General features: G+C 39.4%; 1 protein-coding gene and 1 pseudogene across 1 annotated transcript; both read right to left on the bottom strand.

Moving 5' to 3' along the window:
- Positions 1-1,093: 1,093 nt before the first annotated feature.
- LOC113837919 lies at positions 1,094-2,037 on the bottom strand (annotated as a pseudogene).
- A 13,385-nt stretch (positions 2,038-15,422) lies between these two features.
- Positions 15,423-16,370, bottom strand: LOC118237636 (vomeronasal type-1 receptor 4-like). Its single transcript, XM_027433737.1, has one exon. The coding sequence runs from the start codon at positions 16,368-16,370 to the stop codon at positions 15,423-15,425; it is 948 nt and encodes a 315-aa protein (XP_027289538.1).
- Positions 16,371-24,559: the final 8,189 nt, after the last annotated feature.

Raw genomic sequence — 24,559 nt, 5'->3', positions numbered from 1 at the left:
CTGCATTTTGATGGGTTGTGATTTTCTGCAATGGTATCTATAGGTGCAAAGAGAAATTTCCTAGATGCAGGGTGATGACTCACTTAGCAGATCTCAGACCTACACAAAGAACTATAGGCAACTAAGGAATGTCAAGAGTGGGAGAGATAGTCATCCCCAGGAAAGGGCATACCAATTGCTTGTTCAGTATCAAATGGTCAACCCTCAATACATACATAGGAGTAACATTATACAGACCATTCAGGTAGTGTTTATGAATTTAGGAATAGGAACACAAACACACACACACCTATACATGCACACACACACACATGCACACACACACACAAACACACACACACACATGCACATTCACACACAGACACACACAGAGACACAAACATAGACACACAGAAACACACACTCACTCACACACACACACATACACACACACACACGAACAATTAATGAAAAAAGACGACATGAATTTCATAGAGAGAAAGGAGAGTTATATACAGAAGGATTTTAGGGTAGAACCCTAATGGGGAAATGGTGTATTAATGTCATAATTTCAATAAAGGAAATAATTAAAGCATACTAAAATAATAAAAATATGACTGTCTCAAGGACAGCTATGGTACAAGGACATCCCTTAAATTCCTGTCAGTTATACAACAAAAGAGTCTCCCCTATAGTACTATTTGAGGTTGGTAATAGCTAATATGTTATTTGTTCAATGGTTAAAAGACATTCCTTAGGACAGAACACTCCCCCAAAAAATCATAACACAAGCTCCAATAGGCATTTCAATTTTTTGATTAGAAGTATTTTAATAGAGAAAAATGGAGAAGAAGAAGATTGTTCAAAATACTTAAAATATATTCACTTGGGCAAAGTGTCATAATTTGAGTGGATAACAAAGGTTAAAATTATTAAAATTATGTACACAGATTTGTATTCCAGAAAAATGTTAAGTATATGAATTTCAATGGATTACAGAATGACTGAACTACAACCAAGTCATTATCAGTTATTCAAGGTCCACATTCAAATTCTTTATCCCATGGAAATATTTAAGACAGTTTTCCAATGATGAGAACGCGTGGGTGTCAGCTCAGCCATGGAGAGCACTCGGAAAGCAGGTCATCCTCTTTTCAGAAAAGAAGTGAATTGCAAAACAAGTTTATTGTTCTGCATTAGTAAAAAGGGGCAGATGGTTGGGTAGCATGCTGTAAAAATTGCATTAATTTTGTCCAAGTTTGGATTTTTTGCTTGTACATAAAAACCAGAAAGGGTGATGAAATTGTTCAACCAATAAAAGAACACAAAACAGATTACCAGCAACAAGATGTTGTGAGTGGCTCTGCGTTCAGGAGATGGCTGGTTGGAGAGGCTTGTGCTGTGGAGATACTGGACTCTCTTGCGGTGTCTGTAGAGGACAGTTACCATATAGAGGCTGGTCCACATCATGAGGGCCACATAAAAGAGATCATGAGTGAATATGATACAAAAAAATGACCCAAAATTTTGTTTCCCAAAGTGCTTGTTTTGACAGTAAGGGTTCACATATCCATGGCCAAAGTGAGTAGAATTGGTTTTGGCTATTACCATATGAACCATATATGTATAGATGAGCAGGTTAATGAGCCAGGAGCAAAGTAAGAATGACATAGTCAACTTGGAGAGTTTAGGCTTAAGCCACGCCCACCTAGAATTACTGGGAGTGATGGTGATGACTTGAAATGTGCTCAGAATAGAGGTGGTACTGATGGACATACCCCGTGAGACTCTGAATATAAATAACAGTGCCCTACAGCCAGCATCATCCAGAAATTTGCGTACTCCAAAGGACGACATGATATGGGATATCAACGTGAATATGACCATCAGCACATTAACTATTGTCAGGTGCATGAAAACGGAATCGATCAACTTCTTAAAATGAGGCTTAAAGAAGAAAGTATATATGTACAAAATGAACAGTAATGAGTTCCCTGTGACACCAACACATAACTGAGATATGAGACAGACCCCCAAGATGGTATTACTTGGAAGCATGATCATGTGAGTCAGGTTTGTTAGGCTGAGAGTGAGGGATAACAGGGCTGTATTATAAAACTATTTTTTAAATGACATTTGTGGGAAAATATAATGGTTGACAGCTCAGGAGGAGAACTGGTAAGTGAGAAATGTCCAAATCCTTTCTTTGTTTGTTGTTCTTTTTGACAGGGATTCCTTGTGAATCACTGGCTGTTCTGGAACTTGCTCTGTAAACCAGGTGGTCTCTAATCCACAGAGATCCACCTAACTCTTCCTCCTATTTGGTGCTGGGATTAGAGGTGTGTGCCATCACCACTTGAAGAAATGTGCAACTCCTTTCAATGTTACGTTCAAGGATGACATCTTAGCATTCCAGGTATTCTTGAGTATCGAAGAGGGTAGAATAAATTGTTGTAAAGCAGGTCACATCCACCCAAACACCCTGAATTCATGTCAGGCAGAGGATATGCTGACCTATGTGAAATCCAAATTCACATGTCATAAGGCTTTTAATAATAGTTATTTATTTTATGAGTACGAGTGCTTTGATTGTATGTTTGTGAACTCTGTGAACTCTATGCATGCTTGAGAATCAAACCCTGGCACTCTGGAAGAGCAGCCAAATGTCTTTCACAGTTGAACCATCCCTCCTTTCCACAGATATTTTCATCCATCGGTTGATATGTTCTCCTTTAACCCAGATATCAATGTAATCATATTTGTAGCAACATTTGTTTCTAAAACATAGATGGTAGTGTGTGTACTTGAACACCAGTGGTTTAGATAACATGTGTTACGGTCAGCTTTGGGATGACTGAACACTTGGTCTTTCCATGTGGGAAGCTTTGGTTTGCATTTCACCCTATAGGTTAACCAGCAGTGTCTGAGGGATTTCCTTTTTTAAATATATTTTTTAAGATTTTATTTATGTATTATGTATACAACATTCCACTTCCATGTATATCTGCACACAAGAAGAGGGCACCAGGTCTCATTACAGATGGCTGTGAGCCACCATGTGGTTTCTGGGAATTGAACTCAGAACCTCTGGAAAAGCAGTTGGTGCTCTTAACCTCTGAGCCATCTCTCCACCCCAAAGTTCTTTTTCTTTCTTTTTTTTTGTTTTGGTTTTTTGAGTCAGGGTTTCTCTGAGTAGCGTTGGAGCCTATCCTGGAACTCACTCTGAGACCAGGTAGGCCTCGAACTCACAGAGATCTGCCTGCCACTGCCTCCCAGGTGCTGTTCTGAGGGATTTCATTTCCTTATGTCTCTTTTGCTAACAGCTTAGAGTTGAGCTGCTGATATCTGGAAAGCAAAGGCCAGGGTGAGACTACAAACCCACATAAGTGTGCACATTTTCACAAAACTGTGTTTTCTGTAACATTTGGTAATCAAATCAGTCAGGTAGATTCTGATTGATAAACTCATTGTAACAAATATCTATATATGTTGTCATTACAATATCTGCATTCTATTGCCATCAGAAGATTCTTTCATTCTATATTTTGTTCAATATATTTTCTGTACCTTTGATTTTGGATTCTTTACCTTCTTCTATACCATTTATTCTTAGGTTTGGACTTTTCATGGTGACCCATATTTCCTGGCTACTTTGTGTTAGGGATTTCTTGGACTCATCCAACCAGGCCCCAGGAATTAGTGAATTTTCGCCAGGCACTCAAATCTTAGTCTTGTCGCAAGCCCCTACTATAGTCAATTAATTCTAGTATGAGGGAGCAACTTTGAAATTACTTAAAGAATTTTAACACCTAGGATATTGTTCTTCCATAATCCCAGTTATTTCTCATATCAGGGATTCAGTTAGTTTCAAGGCCTGTCATTGTTTGCCATTGTCATCTCTTATATAGTTAAACAGCACCCACCATTCTTAAGCTTAGAAAACACATCTCATCTCTCCTGGGCCTTATGGCTTTTTCAGACCTACGTTTTCTCCTGGATGACTCCCAAATTCCCAAAGTTTAGTCTGTATTGGTTGTCATACTCCTCACCATCTTCCTGAAATTTGTTTTTTCCTCATCTTTCTCTCTGCTATATATCTGTCCTTAAACACCCTAACTTTTCATTTTTTTGTGACACCCATGGTCCTGAAAATCCTCTCCACTAACCATGTTATTAATATTTTATTCTGCAAAGAATAAGAGGACTGGGTTAAAATGTAAGACTGTCATTTGAACCCAGATGAAACAGACTCACACTATGACTTGCACAGGAAGATCCTATCAATGGAAAATGGAATCACCAACGATTAGCATGCACTAGTTTTGACATTAAAGAAAAGGAAATTTTCTGGGCTGTGGTGGTGAAAGCCATTAATGCCAGTACTCAGGAGGCAGAGGCAGGTGGATCTCAGTGAGTTTCAGGCCACCCTGTTCTACTTAGCTAGTTCAGGACAGCCAGGGTAACACAGAGAAACCCTGCTTCAAAAGAAAACAAAAACAAATCTAAAACACACACACACACAAACACAAACACACACACACAAACACACACACACAAGAAAATGAAATTTGGTGTGCTCTAGGTTCCCAGGTTGTGTGTGTTTCTGTGGTGCAGCTGTTTTTGAGTTAATTCTGCTTCTAGAAGAAATCCCTCACCCATACTCCTGTAAGTAACCCCAATAAAACTCATTGATCAACTGGAGTAAAAAAATGAAATTTGAATACAAATGAAGACATATATAAAACACAATCCTGGAGTAACTGCTATTCATATGTAAAAATATGTGAGTTCCAAATAAATATTATTATACTTAATTGTATACATGTGTTAAATCCTCAGGAATTAATGAAGTTTCTAATACATTTTAAACCGCAACAATAATACAGATGCTGTAAAAAAACATACAAGTTAACTATAAAGTTGTATAAAATATATGTAAGTATCAAAAATTAAAGTGATAATTTTAATTCAATCATACTCACAGTCCACAAAATACAGATGACACATATTATTAAGAAGTGGCTATTTGAATTTTACTGAGAGCAATCTTGTAAATGTTTCTCTTTTCTTTGTTTGAAGGCAACTGTCAGCATGCTGGTATGTTGGACAAAGAATGGAAAAAATTCCCCATCCTGGCTGAGTGCTAAAAGATTCTCCCTTTTACAGCAGTGCAAATATGTCAAGAACAATGGAGAGGTAAAAAGTCCCTGTGCAAGTGAAGATCAGCCCACAGCTAGAGTGTCACAGTGAACACCAGAAAAATTAGTTTATACAGCATTGTGTTCACTATATGTGAGATGCAACTCTAATTAAGAAATATGAAAAAGAAATATGCAAAATTTAAAAGAAATGGAAGAAAATTTCAAACTAACTAACTGACAATTTTCACCTTAAATAAGGTATACTTTACATAAGAAATGTTAATGGCACACAATTACTACCTCCAAACAACTCACCTTCAGCAGCAACATAAAACTTAAATTTGAGAATGAAAATGCTGGTAATGTCATCTACACATAATCAAGCTTAGAAAATTTTAGCAGACCAAACCATCACAAGCAATATGATTGAAACTTTTTCTTTCTTGAGACAGGGTTTCTCTGTGTAGACCTGACTGACCTGGAACTCATCCTGTAGACCAGGCTGGCCTTGAACTCCCAGAGATTTCCTTGCCTCTGGCTTTCCAAGTGCTGGAAATGAAGGTGTGTGTCAGCCTGCGCACCTTGATGGGAAATCTTAAAAATGCCTTCTTGCATTTTATGAAGATAACAGATAAAAGAGAAAATGGGATATTAAAATGGAGCTAGAGAGAAGCCAGGTTCAATTCCCAGCACTCCTATAGCACCTAACAATTGTCTGTAACTCCATTTCCAGGGGATCTGACACTCACACAGACATGAGTGCAGCCCAAACACCAATGGGAATAAAGTAAAAATGAAGTCCATTAGGTAAAAAAGAGCATGTCTGAAAATTAAGTTAGCAAACTGATATGGTCAGTGAAACAAACAGCACGAAATTTCCATAAAGAAGATATCATTCGCCTTAAGGCAGAGATGAATTAAGTTGTCAATGTGACCTTATAACCCACATTAAAGAAAGTACCAACAGTAATGGTCTGGTTTACTTTCAGCCAAAATTCTGTGTCTATAACATTGTGTTACAGAGTAACACAATGAGGCTGTGTGAGGACTCTATGCATTGGAAAGTGAGCGTCAATGTAAAGGTTGAGTGTGGTGGACTAGATTGTTTGGTGACAGATGGAACCTTGAAGCCCATTGAGCAGCTGATCTAGCCAACTGATGCACTCCAGGTTGAGTGAGAGTTTCTGTCTCAAAAAATTAGGAGGAGGTAGAGGAAGACACATGATGTCAGTGTCTATCCTGTGCACACACAGGAACATGTGATCACACGGTCACATACATGCATACCTCACACAAAAGAAAGGGAAAGTTCTGGTACTATCTCTCCTTTGAATTTCTGGTAGAATTCTGCAGTCAATCCATATATAGGAAAAATAAAGCCAAGGCCACCACCTTGTGGAGAATATGCTAACACTCCTCTGTGAGACTTTGCTGTGGTTCAGGAAGAAAGTCAAAGCACTTGGGTGAAATGTTGTACACAGCATCTGGGAAACTGAGATGCTTGTAAAAGGTTGTACAATGAATACCTAAGCCAATATTTGCCTTTAAGAGGAATGTGCAAAATTCTGTAAGATATTAGATGCCTCCAAATATTTAAGAATTTTAAATAGTCATAGATGAGATATATTCACATGAGACTGAATCATGTCTAGATCAGATGAAACAGTGTTAACAGAAGAAAAAATGGGGGCTTGAGAGGACACAGTGGATGAGAGAACTGGCTGGTCTTCCAGGGAGACTGGGTTAGATTCCTCACACCACACAGAGACGCATAATTGTGTGTAACACCAGTCCTCAGGATTCTTGGTCTTTTGCTAGAGCTTTGAACCATGTGGTGCAAAGACATACTTGCAGGCCAACCACCATACAAAAAAATGCATGAATTAAAATTAAAAATGAATAAATTAAAAAAACAATTTATGAAAATCAGGAGATGAACAAAAATATAAGAAAGGAGATATGCTAAATTGACTAAAAATTAGAGAAAAATAAATCTGAATGATTGAACAGAAACCCAAAGAATAACGGATGATGGAGCAGTAGAAAAGAGAGGAAGACACCCACCTGTGACTGTGAGCGTGGGGGGCTGGGATCCTTGCTCAGGGCGGTGTGAATCCCAACCTGGGCAGGAAGCAGCATCACAGGTGCAAAGCATCTTGAAAAGGCTGCCTAGCAGGAGCCATGACTATATAAGGGACAGGTTAAGAGGACTGTTCTTCCCAGTGGACATGAACCAGCTTGTCACCCATGGCACCAGTGGCCTTGTTGACTGTGCACATTTTGCTGCACTCAAAGGAAAAGTTCAGTTCCCAGATACAGTGTGACTCTCATGGTGATTGACCAAGTAACTAAACAAGAGTTCTGTCTCTGTCTGAAGATGCCCATATCCCAAGTTGAAGTATGTCAGAATGCAAACTTTACAATCTGGGAGATCATTAAAAGTTTTCAGGCAGATGTGGAAAGTATCACAGCCATTATCAGCTGATGGGAGGCACTTCTCCATTTCCCTGTTGATTTCTCCAGTGACCCATTGCTCTTTCAAGATGTATTGTTCAACCCTCATATATTTGTGAAAATTCTCTTGCTACTTATTTCTAGATTTATTACCTCATTAAAAAAGTAGGAAGCAATTATACTGCTTCTTTGTACTTCTTTCTTTATCCAAAGACAGTGTTTCATTTGTATTTTTGTTTTTTATACATCTAACACACCAACCACACTTTCCACTACCTCCCTTCTTCACCTCTCTTCTCCTGCAACCCATCCCATCCACTCTTCAGAAAGGGTAAGATCTCCCATGGGGAGTCAACAAAGCCTGTTACATTCAGTTGAGGCAGGACCCCCATCCCCCATCAAGGTTGAGCATGGATCTCTATAGAAGAAACCATTACTTGCTTAGGGAAATGTGATGCTAAGGAAATTCCCAGGAATCTTCCACATGTATGACTCCAGAGAAGACCCCTAACAATAGTGAAGAGGGTTCATGAACTGGCCTTGCCCTTTGATGAGCCTGGTGACTTCCCTAATTGTCATCAAAGAACCTTCATCCAGTAGCTGATGGAAGCATTTGCAGACATCCAAATCCAAGCACCAGGCCAAGCATGAAACAAAGGATATCAGGCTTTTATTTTTCATTATTACATTTCTAGTACTATTTGGCCTTCTGTCGTAGCATATGAATTCATTTAGCAACTTATTGTTATAGGGTCAAAATACAACTCAATACATGTATCAGATATGCCATCCAGTTGACCCTGCATAGCAGGGAATAGGAATCTGAACCCTCTTTAATTTTTTCCTTTTTCAAAAAATGTTTGTTTATTTATTAACTATGTATACGGTGTTCTGCCTGCACACCAGAAGAGGGCACCCTATCTCAGTTTAGATGGTTTTGAGCCACTATGTGGTCGCTGGGAATTGAACTCAGGATCTCTGGAAGAACAGTCACTGCTCTTAACATCTGAGCCATCACTCCAGCCCTTCTTTGAGCTTTTCAATTTTGTATTTTGAGTTCTTTCTGCTCATTTAAGTAGCCAATTCATTGGTTGGTGTTGTTTGTACTTCTGTCAGCTGTATAAGGTAGCAAAATTTGTCCCATTCTGGGATCTAGCTCTTCACTGGATTTACTTTCATTTGCTATAAAGAAACGTTTTAATTATATGAGACACATTTTTTCAGCAACTGGCATCGATTCTCGAAGTTCTGGAGTCCTATTCAGAAAGAACTTCCTGTGTCTACATCTTGAAGCGCTTTCCTGATTTTTCCTTTAATATTTTAGAATGTAGGGTCTGGTATCAAGATTTAGAATCTAACTCGAGATGTCTTGTTTAGAGGGAGAGATGAGGACCCAGCTTTATCTTCTACTCATGGATTTTCAGCCTTCATCTAACCATTTGTCAGAGGGTGTTTTCCCCCAATGTGCATTTTTGGTCAGTACGAATCTGGTGATTGTGTCTGTCTATTCTGTTGTCATGTGTGCCTTTGTCCCTATGGTTCTATAGTATGATTTGAAGTCAGGTAAGGTCCTACTTCCAGAATTATTTCTTTTAAACCTGATTTTTTTTTTGTTCAGGGGCTTTTGTGTTTCCCTATGCTTTGAGATTACCCATAGCATTCCACAGTTATCTCTCTTTCTCTCTGCCTCCTGCTATTGAGTCAGATGTGAGCTCTCATCTCCTGCTCCAGTACCAAATCTGCCTGCCACCAAGATCTGCACCCTGATAGTCATGGCCTCTGATTCTCTACAATGGGGAACCCCAAATTAAATGCTTTCTTTTATAAGTTGCCTGGGTCATGACATTTCTTCACAGCAATAGGAATGCAACTAAGACACTGGGGATGAAGTGACTCTTTCTACATTGCAGGTTTGGCACAGCAGCCTCCCTTGTATTGCTTCTTTTGTTCGGCTATAGCATTGGAAAAAGAAAGAGCTATTTCAAGGGCATGGGGTTTCATGTGCTTTTCCTGGCATCAAGGGATTGAAAGAAATGTTTCAGAGCATTTCAGATATCAGATCAGAGGAAAAAATAACAAGAAATGCAAATTCAGTTCTGTAGTGAGAGATCTAACTACACACCTGTGGCACTGAGCATGCCCAGTTGGGTGTGGTCACAGTTGAGTACTTGAGTGTGTGGGATTTGGTCTGGGGTCTTGGACAAGTTTGTTCTCTCTTGCTTCTGGTGGGGTGGGGGAGAGTAGCTCATGTTTGATCCTTGGACCTGGAACTTGAGGGTCATCGTTTTCTCGTGTAAGTGACTTCTTCCTGAAGAAAATTCAACTATATTGTCCGAGTCCCGAGTAGCTTAATGTTTTCATCCATATGTAATGTCAGCAGTGGGATAGGAACCCATGACTCCAAGGGAAACCGTTCTTTTCATTTAGACAGAAAAGAGGAGATGATGGGACGTGCCATTCTGTAAATATGTTTCTCTTATTGGTCAATGAATAAAGCATTGTTGGTCCATAGGGAAACAGGACAGGTAGAACTAGGGGAGGTGGAGGATTCTGGGAAACATGGGAAGAGTCAGTCACCATATAGGATGCCAGAGGAGTAACGGGTCTGGACTGTTTCTCTAGTAAGAGAAGACCATTTGGAAACACCTACATGATTAGAAATGAGTTAGTAATTGAGACAGAGTTAGCCAATAAGAAGTTATGGCCATGGCCAACAATTTTTTAATTAATATAAGGCTTTGTGTTCTTACTTAGGGCCTGAAAGGGCACTGGGACCAAGGTGGATGTGGGAAAGAGCACACTTTACCCAGTTCAACAGAGATTCTATGGAATCATGGCTGAAATTAAAGCTCATTAGGGTCAGATATGTTTTTAACCTAATATCTAGACTTCATCAGAGGTAACTAAGAAAAGCATGGAAGGATTGTGAGGAACCTACTTATGATAATTACTGACTGAGTTTGATATCTGATTATTTACATGCTATGTTAAATAACCCTACACAACAACAACAATAAAAACTAAAAGGCAACGAAGCAACCGAACAAACAAATGAAAAACTATTCAAATGAAAAAAAACCAAAACTAAACATCAAAAACTGGAAGTTTGTTGTGCTGCCAAAAAGTGTTTGATAGCTGGTTCGATTTTCAGTACCAGGCATGAATTCTTTCCTATTGAGCAGACATGAAGTCCAGTTAGACTGTTGTTTTTACCCTCGAAGCAAACACATCACTATTGCACTCCTAGGAATATCTTGATAGTTGTTATGGAGTACAGATTTAGAACTGGGTAGGATGTGATTGCTTTTCTCTGCAGGCAGATCTTTTGTTAGGACCTGCCATTCAGCTCTGTTCCACCAGCCAGGTCCCAAATGACCAAATGACCACATAGAAACTTAATATTAATTATAAATGCTTGGAGGACGGCTTAGTAGTGCTTACAGCTTTAACTCACCCATATTTCTACTTTCTTCCATGTGACGTTTTTTCCTTCCCCCTTTTTATTATTAGAAAGAAAATTATTTTACATGTCAATCCCAGTCCCTATTCACCTCTCCTCCCTGCCCCCCATCAACTAACACCCTATGTATCCCATACCCTGCTGCTCCCAGGGAGGGTGAGGCCTTCCATAGGGAGCCTTCACAGTCTGTGATATCATTTGGGATAGGGCCTACGGCCTCACCTGTGTGCCTAGGGTCAGGGAGTATCCCTTCATGTGGGATGGGCTCACAAAGTCTATTCCTATGTTAGGGATAAGTACTGATCCACTACAAGAGGCCCCATAGATTCATACGGTCTCCTCACTGACAACCACATTCAGGGGGCAGGATTAGTCCCATGCTGGTTTCCCAGCTATCTCCCTTGTTCAGGTCAGCTGTTTCTGTGGGTTTCACCAGCCTGGTATGGACCCCTTTCCTCATCAGTCCTCCTTTTCTGCAACTGGATTTCAGTTCAGTTCAAGGTCAGGGGAAGAATAGAAGAATAGAAGAAGATTCAAAATTCTTATGATACAGGTCTTTCACTTTTTTGGTTAGCATTACCCCAAGGTATTTTATGTTGTTTGTGGCAGTGGTAAAGAGTGATGTTTCTCTGATTTCTATCTCAGCACATGTATCATCCATATATTGTAGGGCTAGTGATTTTTTGAGTTAATCTAGTATCCTGTTGCTTTGCTGAAGGTGTTTATCAGCTGTAGGAGTTCGCTGGTAGAGTTTTCCGGGTCACTTATGTAGACTATCATATCATCAGAAAACAGTGAAATCTTGACTTCTTCCTTTCCAATTTGTATCCCCATGATCTCCTTTTGTTGTCTTATTCCTCTAGCTAGAAATTCAAGGACAATATTCAAGAGCTATGGAGAGAGTGGACAGAATTCTATTGTTCCTGATTTTAGAGGAATGGCTTTGAGTTTCTCTCCATTTACTTTGATGTTGGCTGTTGGCTTACTGTATATTGTTTTCATTATGTTCAGATATGTTCCTGTTATTCCTGATCTCTCCAGGACCTTTATCATGAAGGGATGCTATATTTTCTCAAAGCTTTTTCAACATCTAGTAAGATGATCATGTGGTGTTTTTTCTTCAGTTGGTTTATATGGTGGATTACATTGACAGATTTTGAATGTTGAACTAACCCTGCATCCCTGTGATGAAGCCTGCTTTATCATGGTGGATGATTTTCCTGATGTGTTCTTGGATTAGTTTTGCCAGTAGTTTATTGAGTATTTTTGCAAAGATATTCATGAGCGAGATTGGTCTTTACTTCCCTTCCTTTATGGTGTCTTTCTGTGGCTTCAGTATCCAGGTTATTGAAGCCTCATAAAAAGAGTTTGGCAATGAACCTTCTGCTTCTATTGTGTGGAACAATTTGAGGAGTGTTGGTATTAGTGCTTCTTTGTATTTCTGGTAGAATTCTGCACTGAGGCCGTCTGGCCCTGGTCTGTTTTTGGTTGCGAGACTTCTGATGACTGCTTCTATTTCCTTAGAGCTTATAGGTCTGTTTAAGTTGCTTATCTGTTTTTGATTCAATGTTGGTAAGTGATATCTGTCCAGAAAATTATCCTTTTTCTTTAAGTTTTCCAATTTTGTGGAGTAGAGATTTTGAAAGTATGTCCTGATGATTCTCTGGATTTCCTCAGTGTCTGTTGTTATGTCCTCCTTTTCCATTCTGACTTTGTTCATTTGCGTGTTCTCTTTCTGCCTTTTGGTTCGTTTGGATAATGGTTTGTCTATCTTGGTGATTTCCCCACAGAACCAACTCTTTGTTGCATTGAATCTTTGAATTGCTTTCTTTGTTTTGACTTTATTGATTTCTGCCCTCAGTTTGATTATTTCCTGGTGTCTACTCCTCCTGGGTGATTGCCTTCCATTTGTTCTAGAGCTTTCAGCAGTGATGTCAATTCTCTGGTGTGACTATTCTCTAGTTTCTTCCTGTGAGCACTTAGTGCTATGAACTTTCCTTTTAGTAATGCTTTCAAAGTGTCCATATGTTTGGGTATGTTGTGTCTTCATTCTCATTGAATTTTAGGAAGTCTTTAATTTCTTTCTTGTTTCTTCTTTAATGCATGTTGTTCAGTTTACACGAGTTGGTAGGGTTTCTGCAATTCGTATTGTTGTTTAATTCTAACTTTAAAGCATGGTTAAGACACAGGGAGTTATTCCAATTTTTTGTACCTGTTGAGGTTTGCTATGTTGCGGAGTATGTGGTCGATTTCAGAGAAGGTTCCATGTGATGCTGAAAAGAAGGCATATTCTTTTATGTTTGGACGGAAAGTTCTATTGTTGTCTGTTTTACCAATTGGGCCATAACTTCTGTTAGTTCCTTTGTCTTTGTTAAGTTTCTGTCTGCCGGTCCTGTCCAGTGGAGAGAGTGGGCTGTTGAAGTCTCCCATTATAACTGTGTGAGGTCTTATTAGTGATTTGAGGGTTTCTTTTCTTTTTTTTTTTGAGACAGGATTTCTCTGTGTAGCTTTTGAGCCTATCCTGGCACTTGCTCTGGAGACCAGGCTGGCCTCGTACTCACAGTGATCCGCCTAACTCTGCTTCCCCCGTCCTGGGATTAAAGGCTTGCACCACCAATGCCCGGCCTTATTTTTCTGTGATTTGAGTTTTAATAATGTTTCTTTTATGAATTTTTGTGCATTTGTATTTGGGGCCTAAATGTTTAAAATTGAGATTTCTTCCTGATGGATTTTTCCTGTGATGAATATGAAATGATCTTCTTCATCCATTTTGATTGAATTTAGTTTGAAATCTAATTTGTTAGATCCTAGGATAGCTACCCCAGCTCCTTTCTTGGGTCAGTTTGATTGTAATATCTTATCCCAACCCTATACTCTGAGGTAATGTCTGTTTTTGAATTTAAGGAGTGTTTCTTGTATGCAGCAAAGGAAGTGTGGCTTCTCTCTTCGCATGCGATTGGTTAGCCTGTGTCTTTTTGTAGGCGATTTAGGTCCATTAATATTGAGAGAAATTAAGGACCATTGAGTGTTTATTCTAGTTTGTTTTTATTTTGTTGTCGGTAGTGGTATTGTATGTGGATTTACCCAACTTTTTCTTTTGGGTTTTGGTAAAGTGGGATTATCTATTGCCTATGGTTTTGTGATTGCGGTTAATTTCCTTAGGTTGGAGTTTTCCTTCCACAACTTTCTTTAGGGCTGGATTTGCTGATATGTGTTGTTTAAATCTGGTTTTGTCATGGATTATCTTCTTTTCTCCATTTATAGTAATTGAAAACTTTGCTGGGTTTAGTAGTCTGGGCTGGCATCTGTGTTCTCTTAGAGTCAGTAGAAAATCTATCCAGGTCCTTCTGGCTTTCAGATTCCATGGAGAAGTCCTGTGTAATTCTGATAGGTTTGCCTTCATATGTTAATTGGCCATTTTCCTTTGCACTGAATATACTTTTTTTCTGTAATTTTTTCATTAGTTCAAATTAGGAACAAGATTGTTTCACATGTCAATCCCTTCTCCCTCCTCTCCGGACCACACCTTCGTTCCCTACCCCGAACTAGCCCCCATCCCATCCACCCTCCACTCCCGAGGCTGCATAGGACCCTCGACAGGGGATCCCAAAAGTTCACCCCATCATCCTGGACCGGGCCTAGGCCCTCCTATACGTGTCCAGGCCAAGACTGCCTCCCTTAACTTGCGATGGATTCTCATAGTCCCTTCTTACACCAGGGAAAAACAATAATCCACTACCAGGGGACTCCCAGAGTACAGAGGCCTCCTAATGACATCCATTTTCAGGGGTCTGGATCTGTCCTGTGCTGGTCTCCCAGACAGCAGTCTGGGGTCCATGTGCCCCCGCCTTGTTCAGGCCAGCTGTTTCTGTGGGTTTCACCAGCCTGGGTACTGACCCTTTGATCTTCATCCCTCACCCTCTGCAACGAGGTTAAAGAGTTCAGTTCAGTGCATATCTGTGGGTGTCTGCCTCTGCTTCCATCAGCCAATGGAAGTAGCATGATACAAAAATAACTCAGATATTGGGATTTCTACAACAGCTTGTTTCTTGGGCCCATTTGATTGGAAAACATTTTCCCAATGGTTTACAATTAGAAGTGTTTTAATAGAGAAAAATCAAGAAGTAAAATATTGTTGAAAATACTTAAAATATATTCCTTTGTCCAAAATGTCATAAATTGAATAGGTAGTAAATGTTACATTTATTAAAATTATGTACTCAGAGTTGTATTCAAGAAAAGTGTTAACTACATGAATTTTAATGGATTACAGAATGTCTGAAGTATAACCAAGTCCATATCAGGTATTCAAGGTCCACCTTCAAATACTTTATCCCATGGAAATCATCAAGACAATTTTCCAATGATGAGAATGTGTGGGTTTCAGCTCAGACACCGAGTGCACTTTGAATGCAGGTCATCCTCCTTTCAGAAAAGGAAGAAGTGAATTGCAAAACAAGTTTATTATTCTTCATCAGTAAAAAAGGGCAGATGGTTGGGTAGCATGTTGCCACAATGGCATTAATTCCCTCCCAGTTTGGAATTTTTACTTGTACATAAACTCCTGAAAGGGTGATGAAATTGTTCAACCAATAAATGAACACAAAACAGATTACCAGTAACAAGATGTTGTGACTAGCTTTGCGTTCAGGAGATGGCTGGCTGGACAGGCTTGTGCTGTGGAGATGCTGGACTCTCTTTCGGTGTCTGTAGAGGACAGTTACCATGTAAAGGCTGGTCCACATCATGATGGCCACGTAGAAGAAATCATAAATGAAAATGACAATCAAAAATGACCCTGAATTTTGTTCCCCAAAGTGCTTGTTTTGACAGTAAGGATTTACATATCCAATGCCAAAGTGAGTAGAATTGGTTTTGGCTATAACTATTGGAATCATATATGTATAGATGAGCAGGTTAATGAGCCAGGAGCAAAGTAAGGATGACAAAGTCAACCTGGAGAGTTTAGGCTTAAGCCATGCCCACCGAGAATTACTGGGAGTGATGGTGATGACTTGAAATGTGCTCAGAATAGAGGTGGTACTGATGGACATACCCCGGGAGACTCTGAATATAAATAACACTGCCCTACAGCCAGCATCATCCAGAAATTTGGTTACTCCAAAGAATGACATGATATGGGATATCAACATAAATATGATCATCAGCACATTAACTATTGTCAGGTGCATGGAAACGGAATCGATCAACTTCTTAAAATGAGGCTTAAAGAAGAAAGTATATATGTACAAAATGAACAGTAACAAGTTCCCTGTGACACCAACACATAACTGAGATATCAGACAGACCCCCAAGATGGTATTACTTGGAAGCATGATCATGTGTGTCAGCTTTGTTAGGCTGAGAGTGACGGATAAAAGGACTGTATTATAAAACTATATTTCTAATGAGATTAGTGGGAAAATATAATGATTGACATCTCAGGAGGAGAACTGGTAAGTGAGAAATGTCCAAATCCTTTTTATTCTTTTGTGTTGTTTTGGACAGGGCTTCTTTGTGAATCACTGGTTGTTCCGGAACTTGCTCTGTAGACCAGGCTGGTCTCGACTTCACAGAGATCCACCTACCTCTGCCTCCTATGTGCTGGCATTAGAGGTGTGTGCCATCACTGTCTGAAGAAATGTCCAACTCCTTTCATTGTTATGTTCAAAGATGACATGTAAGAAACTGCATTCCAGGAATTCTTGACCAAATTAGAGGGTAGAATAAAGTGTTGGAAAGCAGGTCACATCCACCCAAACACCCTGAATTCATGTCAGGCAGAGGATATGCTGACCTATGTGAAAGCCAAATTTGCATGTCATAAGGCTTTTAATAAAAGTTATTTATTGTATGAGTTTGAGTGCTTTGGCTGTATGTTTGTGAACTCTATGCATGCTTGCGAATCAAACCCTGGCACTCTGGAACAGCATCCAAAGGTCTTTCACAGTTGAACCATCCCTCCTTTCCACAGATATTTTCATCAATGGGTTGATATATTTTCCTTTAACCCAGGTATCAATGTAATCATGTTTGTAGCAACATTTGTTTCTAAAACATAGATGGTAGTGTGTGTACTTGAACAGCACTGGTTTAGATTACATGTGTTTCTGTCAGCTTTGGGATGACTGAATACTTGTACTTTCCATGTGGGATGGTTTGTTTTGCATTTAACCCTATAGGTTAACCAACTGTATTCTGAGGCATTTCTTTTTTTTTAAATATATTTTTAAGATTTTATTTATGTATTATGTATACAATATTCTGCTTCCATGTATATCTGCACACCAGAAGAGGGCACCAGATCTCATAACGGATGGCTGTGAGCCACCATGTGTTTTCTGGGAATTGAACTCAGGACCTCTGTAGAGTGGTCGGTGCTTTTAACCTCTGAGCCATCTCTCTAGGCCTGAAGTTCTTTTTCTTTTTTCTTTTTTCTTTTTTCTTTTCTTCTTTTTTTTTTTTTTTTTTTTTTTTTTTTTTTTTTTTTTTTTTTTTTGGTTTTTCGAGTCAGGGTTTCCCTGTGTAGCTTTGGAGCCTATCCTGGTACTCACTCTGGAGACTAGGTTGGCCTGGAACTCACAGAGATCTGCCTGCCACTGCCTCCCACGTGCTGTTCTGAGGGATTTCATTTCCTTTTGTCTCTTTTGCTAACAGCTTAGAGTTGAGCTGCTGATATGTGGAAAGCAAAGGCAAGGGTGACACTACAAACCCACAGTGGTGAGCTCATCTTCACAAAACTGTGTTTTCTGTAACAATTGATCATCAAATCAGTCAGGTGGATTCTGATAGATAAACCCATTGTAACAAAGATTTATTTGTGTTGTTATTACAATATCTGCATTAAATTGCCATCAGAAGATTCTTTCATTCTATATTTTGTTCAATATATTTTCTGTGCCTTTGACTTTGGATTCTTTACCTTCTTCTATGCCATTTATTCTTAGGTTTGGACTGTTCATGGTGTCCCATATTTCCTGGCTACTTTGTGTTAGGGATTTGTTGGACTCAACAGACAAACCATCCAACCAGTCCCCATAAATTTCTGAATTTTCTCCAGGCACACAAATCTCTGTCTTTTCACAAGGCTTTAATCTAGTCAATTATTCTAGTATGAGGGACCACCTTTGAAATTACTTAAAGAATTCTAACACCTAGGATATTGTTCTTCCATAATCCCAGTTATTTCTCATCTCAGGGATTCTGTTAGTTTCAAGGTTTGTCATTGTTACTGTTGTTATTTCTTATATAGTTAAACAGCACCCACCATTCTTAAGCTTAGAAAACACCTCTCATCTCTCCTGGGCCTTATGGCGTTTGCAGAACCACGTTTTCTCCTGGATCACTCACAAATTCCCAAATTTTAGTCAGTATTGGTCGTCATCCTCCTCACCATCTTCCTGAAATTTGTTTTTTCCTCCTCTTTCTCTCTGCTATTTATCTGTCCTTAAACGCCCTAACTTTTCATTGTTTTCTGACACCCAAGGTCCTGAAAATCCCCTCCACTAACCGTGTCATTAGTATTTTCTCCTGCAAAGAATAAGAAGACTGGGTTAAAATGTCAGACTGTCATTTGAACCCAGATGAAACAGACTCACACTATGACTTGCACAGGAAGATCCTAACAATGGAAAATGGAATCACCAAGGATTAGTTAGCATGCACTAGTTTTGACATTCAAGAAAAAGAAATTTTCTGGGCTGTGGTGGTGAAAGCCTTTAATCCCAGTACTCAGGAGGCAGAGGCAGGTGGATCTCAGTGAGTTTCAGGGCACCCTGTTCTACTTAGCTATTTCAGGACAGCCAGGGTAACACAGAGAAACCCTGCTTCGAAAGAAAACAAAAACAAATCTAAAACACACACACACACACACACACACACACACACACACACACACACACACGAAAATAAAATTTGGTGTGCTCCACTTTCCAGATTGTATGTGTTTCTGTGGTGCAGCTGTTTTTGAGTTAATTCTGCATCTAGAAGAAACCCCTCAACCATACTCTTGTAAGTAACCCCAATAAAACTCATTGATCAACTGGAGTAAAAAAAATTGAAATTTGAATACCAATGAAGAGATATATAAAACACAATCCTGGAGCAACTGCTATTCATATGTAAAAATATGTGAGTTCCAAATAAATATTATTATACTTAATTGTATACATGTGTTAAATCCTCAGAAATTAATGAAGGTTATAATACAATTTAAACCACAACAATAGAACGGATGCAGTAAGAAAACATAGAAGTGAGGTATCCAGTTGTATAAAATATATTAAGTAATCAAAAATTACAGTGATAATTTTAATTCAATCATATTCATAGTCCACAAAATACAGATGACACATATTATTAAGAAGTTGCTATTTGAATATTACTGAGAGCATACTTGTAAATGTTCCTCTTTTCTTTGTTTGAAGGCAACTGTCAGCATGCTGGCATGTTGGACAAAGAATGAAAACAATTCCCCATCCTGGCGGAGTGCTAAAAGATTCACCCTTTTCCAGCAGTGCAAAAATGTCAAGAATAACGGAGAGGTAAAAAGTCCCTGTGCAAGTGAAGATCAGCCCACAGCTGGAGTGTCACAGTGAACACCAGAAAAATTAGTTTATACAGCATTGTGTTCACTATATGTGAGATGCAACTCTACTTAAGAAATATGAAAAAAGAAATATGCAAAATTTAAAAGAATTGGAAGAAAATTTCAAAAGACTAACTGACAATTTTCACCATAAATAAGGTATACTTTACATAAGAAATGTTAATGGCACACAATTACTACCTCCAAACAACCCACCTTCAGCAGCAACATAAAACTTAAATTTGAGAATGAAAATGCTGGTAATGTCATCTACACATAATAAAGCTTAGAAAATTTTAGCAGACCAAACAATCACAAGCAATATGATTGAGTCTTTTTTCTTTCTTGAGACAGGGTTTCTCTGTGTAGACCTGACTGACCTGGAACTCATCCTGTAGACCAGGCTGGCCTTGAACTCCCAGAGATTTCCCTGCCTCTGTTTTCCAAGTGCTGGAAATGAAGGTGTGTGTCAGCATGCCCACCTTGATGGGAAATGTTAAAAATGCCTTCTTGCATTTTATGAAGATAACAGATAAAAGAGAAAATGGGATATTAAAATGGAGCTAGAGAGAAGCCAGGTTCAATTCCCAGCACTCCTATAGCACCTAACAATTGTCTGTAACTCCATTTTCAGGGGATCTGACATTCACACAGACATGAGTGCAGGCCAAACACCAATGGGCATAAGGGAAAAATGAAGTCCAATACGTAAAAAAGAACATCGTATGAAAATTAAGCTAGCGAACTAATACGATCAGTGTATAAAACAGCACACAGTTTCCATAAAGAAGAAATCATTCGCCATAAGGCAGAGATGAATTAAGTTGTCAATGTGACCTTATAACCAACATCAAAAAGTATCAACAGTAATGGTCTGTTTTGCTTTTAGACAAAATTCTGTGTCTATAACATTGTGTTACAAAGTAACACAATGAGGCTGTGTGAGGACTCTATGCATTGGAAAGTGAGCATCAATGTAAAGGTTGAGTGTGGTGGACTAGATTGTTTGGTGACAGATGAAACCTTGAAGCCCAATGAGCAGCTGATGTAGCCAACTGATGCACTCCAGGTTGAGTGAGAGTTTCTGTCTCAAAAAATTAGGAGGAGGTAGAGGAAGACACATGATGTCAGTGCACACAGGAACATGTGATCACACGGTCACATACATGCATACTTCACACAAAAGAAAGGGAAAGTTCTGGTACTAGCTCTCCTTTGAATTTCTGGTAGAATTCTGCAGTCAATCCATATATAGGAAAAATAAAGCCAAGGCCACCACCTTGTGGAGAATATGCTAACACTCCTCTGTGAGACTTTGCTGTGGTTCAGGAAGAAAGTCAAAGCACTTGGGTGAAACGTTGTACACAGCATCTGGGAAACTGAGATGCTTGTAAAAGGTTGTACAATGACTACCTAAGCCAATAATGCCTTTAAGAGGAATGTGCAAAATTCTGTAAGATATTAGATGCCTCCAAAGATTTAAGAATTTTAAATAGTCATAGATGAGATATATTCACATTTGACTGAATCATGTCTAGATCAGATGAAACAGTGTTAACAGAAGAAAAAATGGGGGCTAGAGAGGACTCAGTGGATGAGAGAACTGGCTGGTCTTCCAGGGAGCCTTGGTCAGATTCCTCACACCACACAGAGACTCATAATTGTGTGTAACACCAGTCCTAAGGAATCTAGGGCTTTTGCTAGAGCTTTGAACCATATGGTACACAGACATACTTGCAGGCCAACCACCATAGAACAAAATACATGAATAAAAATTAAAAACGAATAAATTTTAAAAAACAGTTTATGAAAATCAGGAGATGTATTGAACAAAAATATAAGAAAGGAGATATACTAAATTGACTAAAAATTAGGGAAAATAAATCTGAAAGAAGGAACAAAAACCCAAAGAATAATGGATGGCAGAGCAGTGGAAAAGAGAGGAAGACACCCACCTGTGACTCTGAGCATGTGGGGCTGCGATCCTTGCTGAGTGAGGTGTGAATCCCAACCTGGGCAGGAAGCAGCATCACAGGTGCTAAGCATCTTGAAAAGGCTGCCTAGTAGGAGCCATGACTATATAAGGGACAGGGTAAGAGGACTGTTCTTCCCAGTGGACATGAACCAGCTTGTCACCCATGGCGCCAGTGGCTTTGTTGACTGTGCACATTTTGCTGTACTCCAAGGAAAACTTCAGTTCCCAGATACAGTGTGACTCTCATGGTGATTGACCAAGTCAACTAAACAAGAGTTGTGTCTCTGTCTGAAGATAAGCATTTCCCAAGTTGAACTATGTCGGGAAGCAACCTTTACAATCTGGGAAATCATTAAAAGTTTTCAGGCAGATGTGGAAAGTATCACAGCCATTATCAGCTGATGGCAGAACTTCTTCATTTCCCTGTTGATTTCTCCAGTGACCCATTGCTGTTTCAAAATGTATTGTTTAACCTTCAAATCTTTGTGTAAATTCTCTTGCTACTTATTTCTAGTTTTATTAACTCATTAAAAAAGTAACAAGCAATTATACTGGTTCTTTTGTACTTCTTTCTTTATCCAAAGACAGTCTTTTATTTATTTATTTATTTTTTATACATTGAACACACCAACCACAGTTTCCACTACCTCCCTTCTTCACCGCCCTCCTCCTACAACACATCCCATCCACTCTTCAGAAAGGGTAAGATCTCCCATGGGGAGTCAACAAAGCCTGTTACATTCAGTTGAGGCAGGACCCCCATCCCCCATCAAGGTTGAGCACGGATCTCTATAGAAGAAGCCATTACTGGCTTAGGGAAACCCGAATCTAAGGAAATTTCCAGGAATCTTCCACAAGATGGCTCCAGATAAGACCCCTAACAATGGTGAAGAGGGTTCATGAACTGGCCTTGGTGTGATGAGACTGGCGACTTCCCTAATTGTCATCAAAGAACCTTCATCCAGTAGCTGATGGAAGCATTTGCAGACATCCAAATCCAAGCACCAGGCCAAGCATGAAACAAAGGATATCAGGCTTTTATTTTTCATGATTACATTTCTAGTACTATTTGGCCTTCTGTCCTAGAATACGAATAAATTTAGCAACTTATTGTTATAAGGTCAAAATACAATTCAAAACCTTTATCAGATATGCCTTCCAGCTGACCCTACATAGCAGGGAATAGGAATCTGAACCCTCTTTAATTTTTTCCTTTTTCAAAAAATGTTTATTTATTAACTATGTATACAGTGTTCTGCCTGCACACCAGAAGAGGGCACCCTATCTCAGTTTAGATGGTTTTGAGCCACTATGTGGTCGCTGGGAATTGAACTCAGGATCTCTGGAAGAACAGTCACTGCTCTTAACATCTGAGCCATCACTCCAGCCCTTCTTTGAGCTTTTCAATTTTGTATTTTGAGTTCTGTCTGCTCATTTAAGTAGCCAATTCATTGGTTGGTGTTTTTTGATCTTCTGTCAGCTGTATAAGGGAGCAAATTTTGTCCCATTCAGGGATCTAGCTCTTCACTGGATTTACTTTCCTTTGCTGTAAAGAACGTTTTAATTATATGTGACACATTTTTTCAGCTACTGGTATCGATTCTCGAAGGTCTGGAGTTCTATTCAGGAAGAATTTCCTGTGTCTACATCTTGAAGTGTTTTCCTTTAATGTTTTAGAATGTAGGGTCCGGTATCGAGATTTAGAATCTACCTGGAGATGCCTTTTGTTTAGCGGGACAGATGAGGACGCAGCTTTATATTCTACTCGTTGATTTTCAGCCTTCATCTAACCATTTGTCAGAGGGTGTTTTCCCCCAATGTGCATTTTGGGTCAGTAGGAATCAGGTGATTGTGTCTATTCTGTTGTCATGTGTGCCTTTGTCCCTATGGTTCTATAGTATGATTTGAAGTCAGGTAAGGTCCTACATCCAGAATTATTTCTTTTAAACCTGATTTTTTTTTGTTCAGGGGCTTTTGTGTTTCCCTATGCTTTGAGATTTCCCATACCATTCCCCAGTTATCTCTCTTCCTCTCTGCCTCCTGCTATTGAGTCAGATGTGAGCTCTCATCTCCTGCTCCAGTGCCAAACCTGGCTGCCACCGTGATCTGCACCCCGGTAGTCAAGGCCTCTGATTCTCTACAATGGGGAACCCCAAATTAAATGCTTTCTTTTATAAGTTGCCTGGGTCATGGCATTTCTTCACAGCAATAGGAAAGCAACTAAGACACTGGGGATGAAGTGACTCTTTCTACATTGCAGGTTTGGCACAGCAGCCTCCCTTGTATTGCTACTTTGGTTTGGCTACAACATTGGAAAAAGAAAGAGACATTTCAAGGGCATGGCGTTTGATGAGCTTTTCCTGGCATCAAGGGATTGAAGGGAAATGTTTCAGAGCATTTCAGATATCAGATCAGAGGAACAAATAACATGAAATGCAGATTTAGTTCTGTAGTGAGAGATCTAACTACACACCTGTGGCGCTGACCAAGCCCATTTGGATGTGGTCACAGGTGAATACTTGAGTGTGTGGGATTTGGTCTGGGGTCTTGGACAAGTTTGTTCTCTCTTGGTTCTGGTGGGGTGGGGGAGAGCAGCTCAAGTTTGATCCTTGGACCTGGAACTTGAGGGACATCGTTTTCTCGTGTAAGTGACTTCTTCCTGAAGAAAATTAACCTATATTGTCCTAGACCGGAGTATGTTAATGTGCTCATCCATATGTAATGTCAGCAGTGGGATAGGAACCCATGACTCCAGGGGAAACCGTTCTTTTCATTTAGACAGAGGAGATGATGGGACGTGCCATTCTGTAAATATGTTTCCCTTATTGGTTAACGAATAAAGCATTGTTGGCCCATAGGGAAACAGGACAGGTAGATCTAGGAGAGGTGGAGGATTCTGGGAAACATGGGAAGAGTCAGTCACCATATAGGATGCCAGAGGAGTAACGGGTCTGGACCATTTT

The sequence above is a fragment of the Cricetulus griseus genome, chromosome 9 (assembly GCF_003668045.3).
Source record: "Cricetulus griseus strain 17A/GY chromosome 9, alternate assembly CriGri-PICRH-1.0, whole genome shotgun sequence".
Classification (NCBI taxonomy): Eukaryota; Metazoa; Chordata; class Mammalia; order Rodentia; family Cricetidae; genus Cricetulus; species Cricetulus griseus.
The sequence above is the reverse complement of the archived record's forward strand: the minus strand, read 5'-3'. Positions and strand labels throughout refer to the sequence as shown.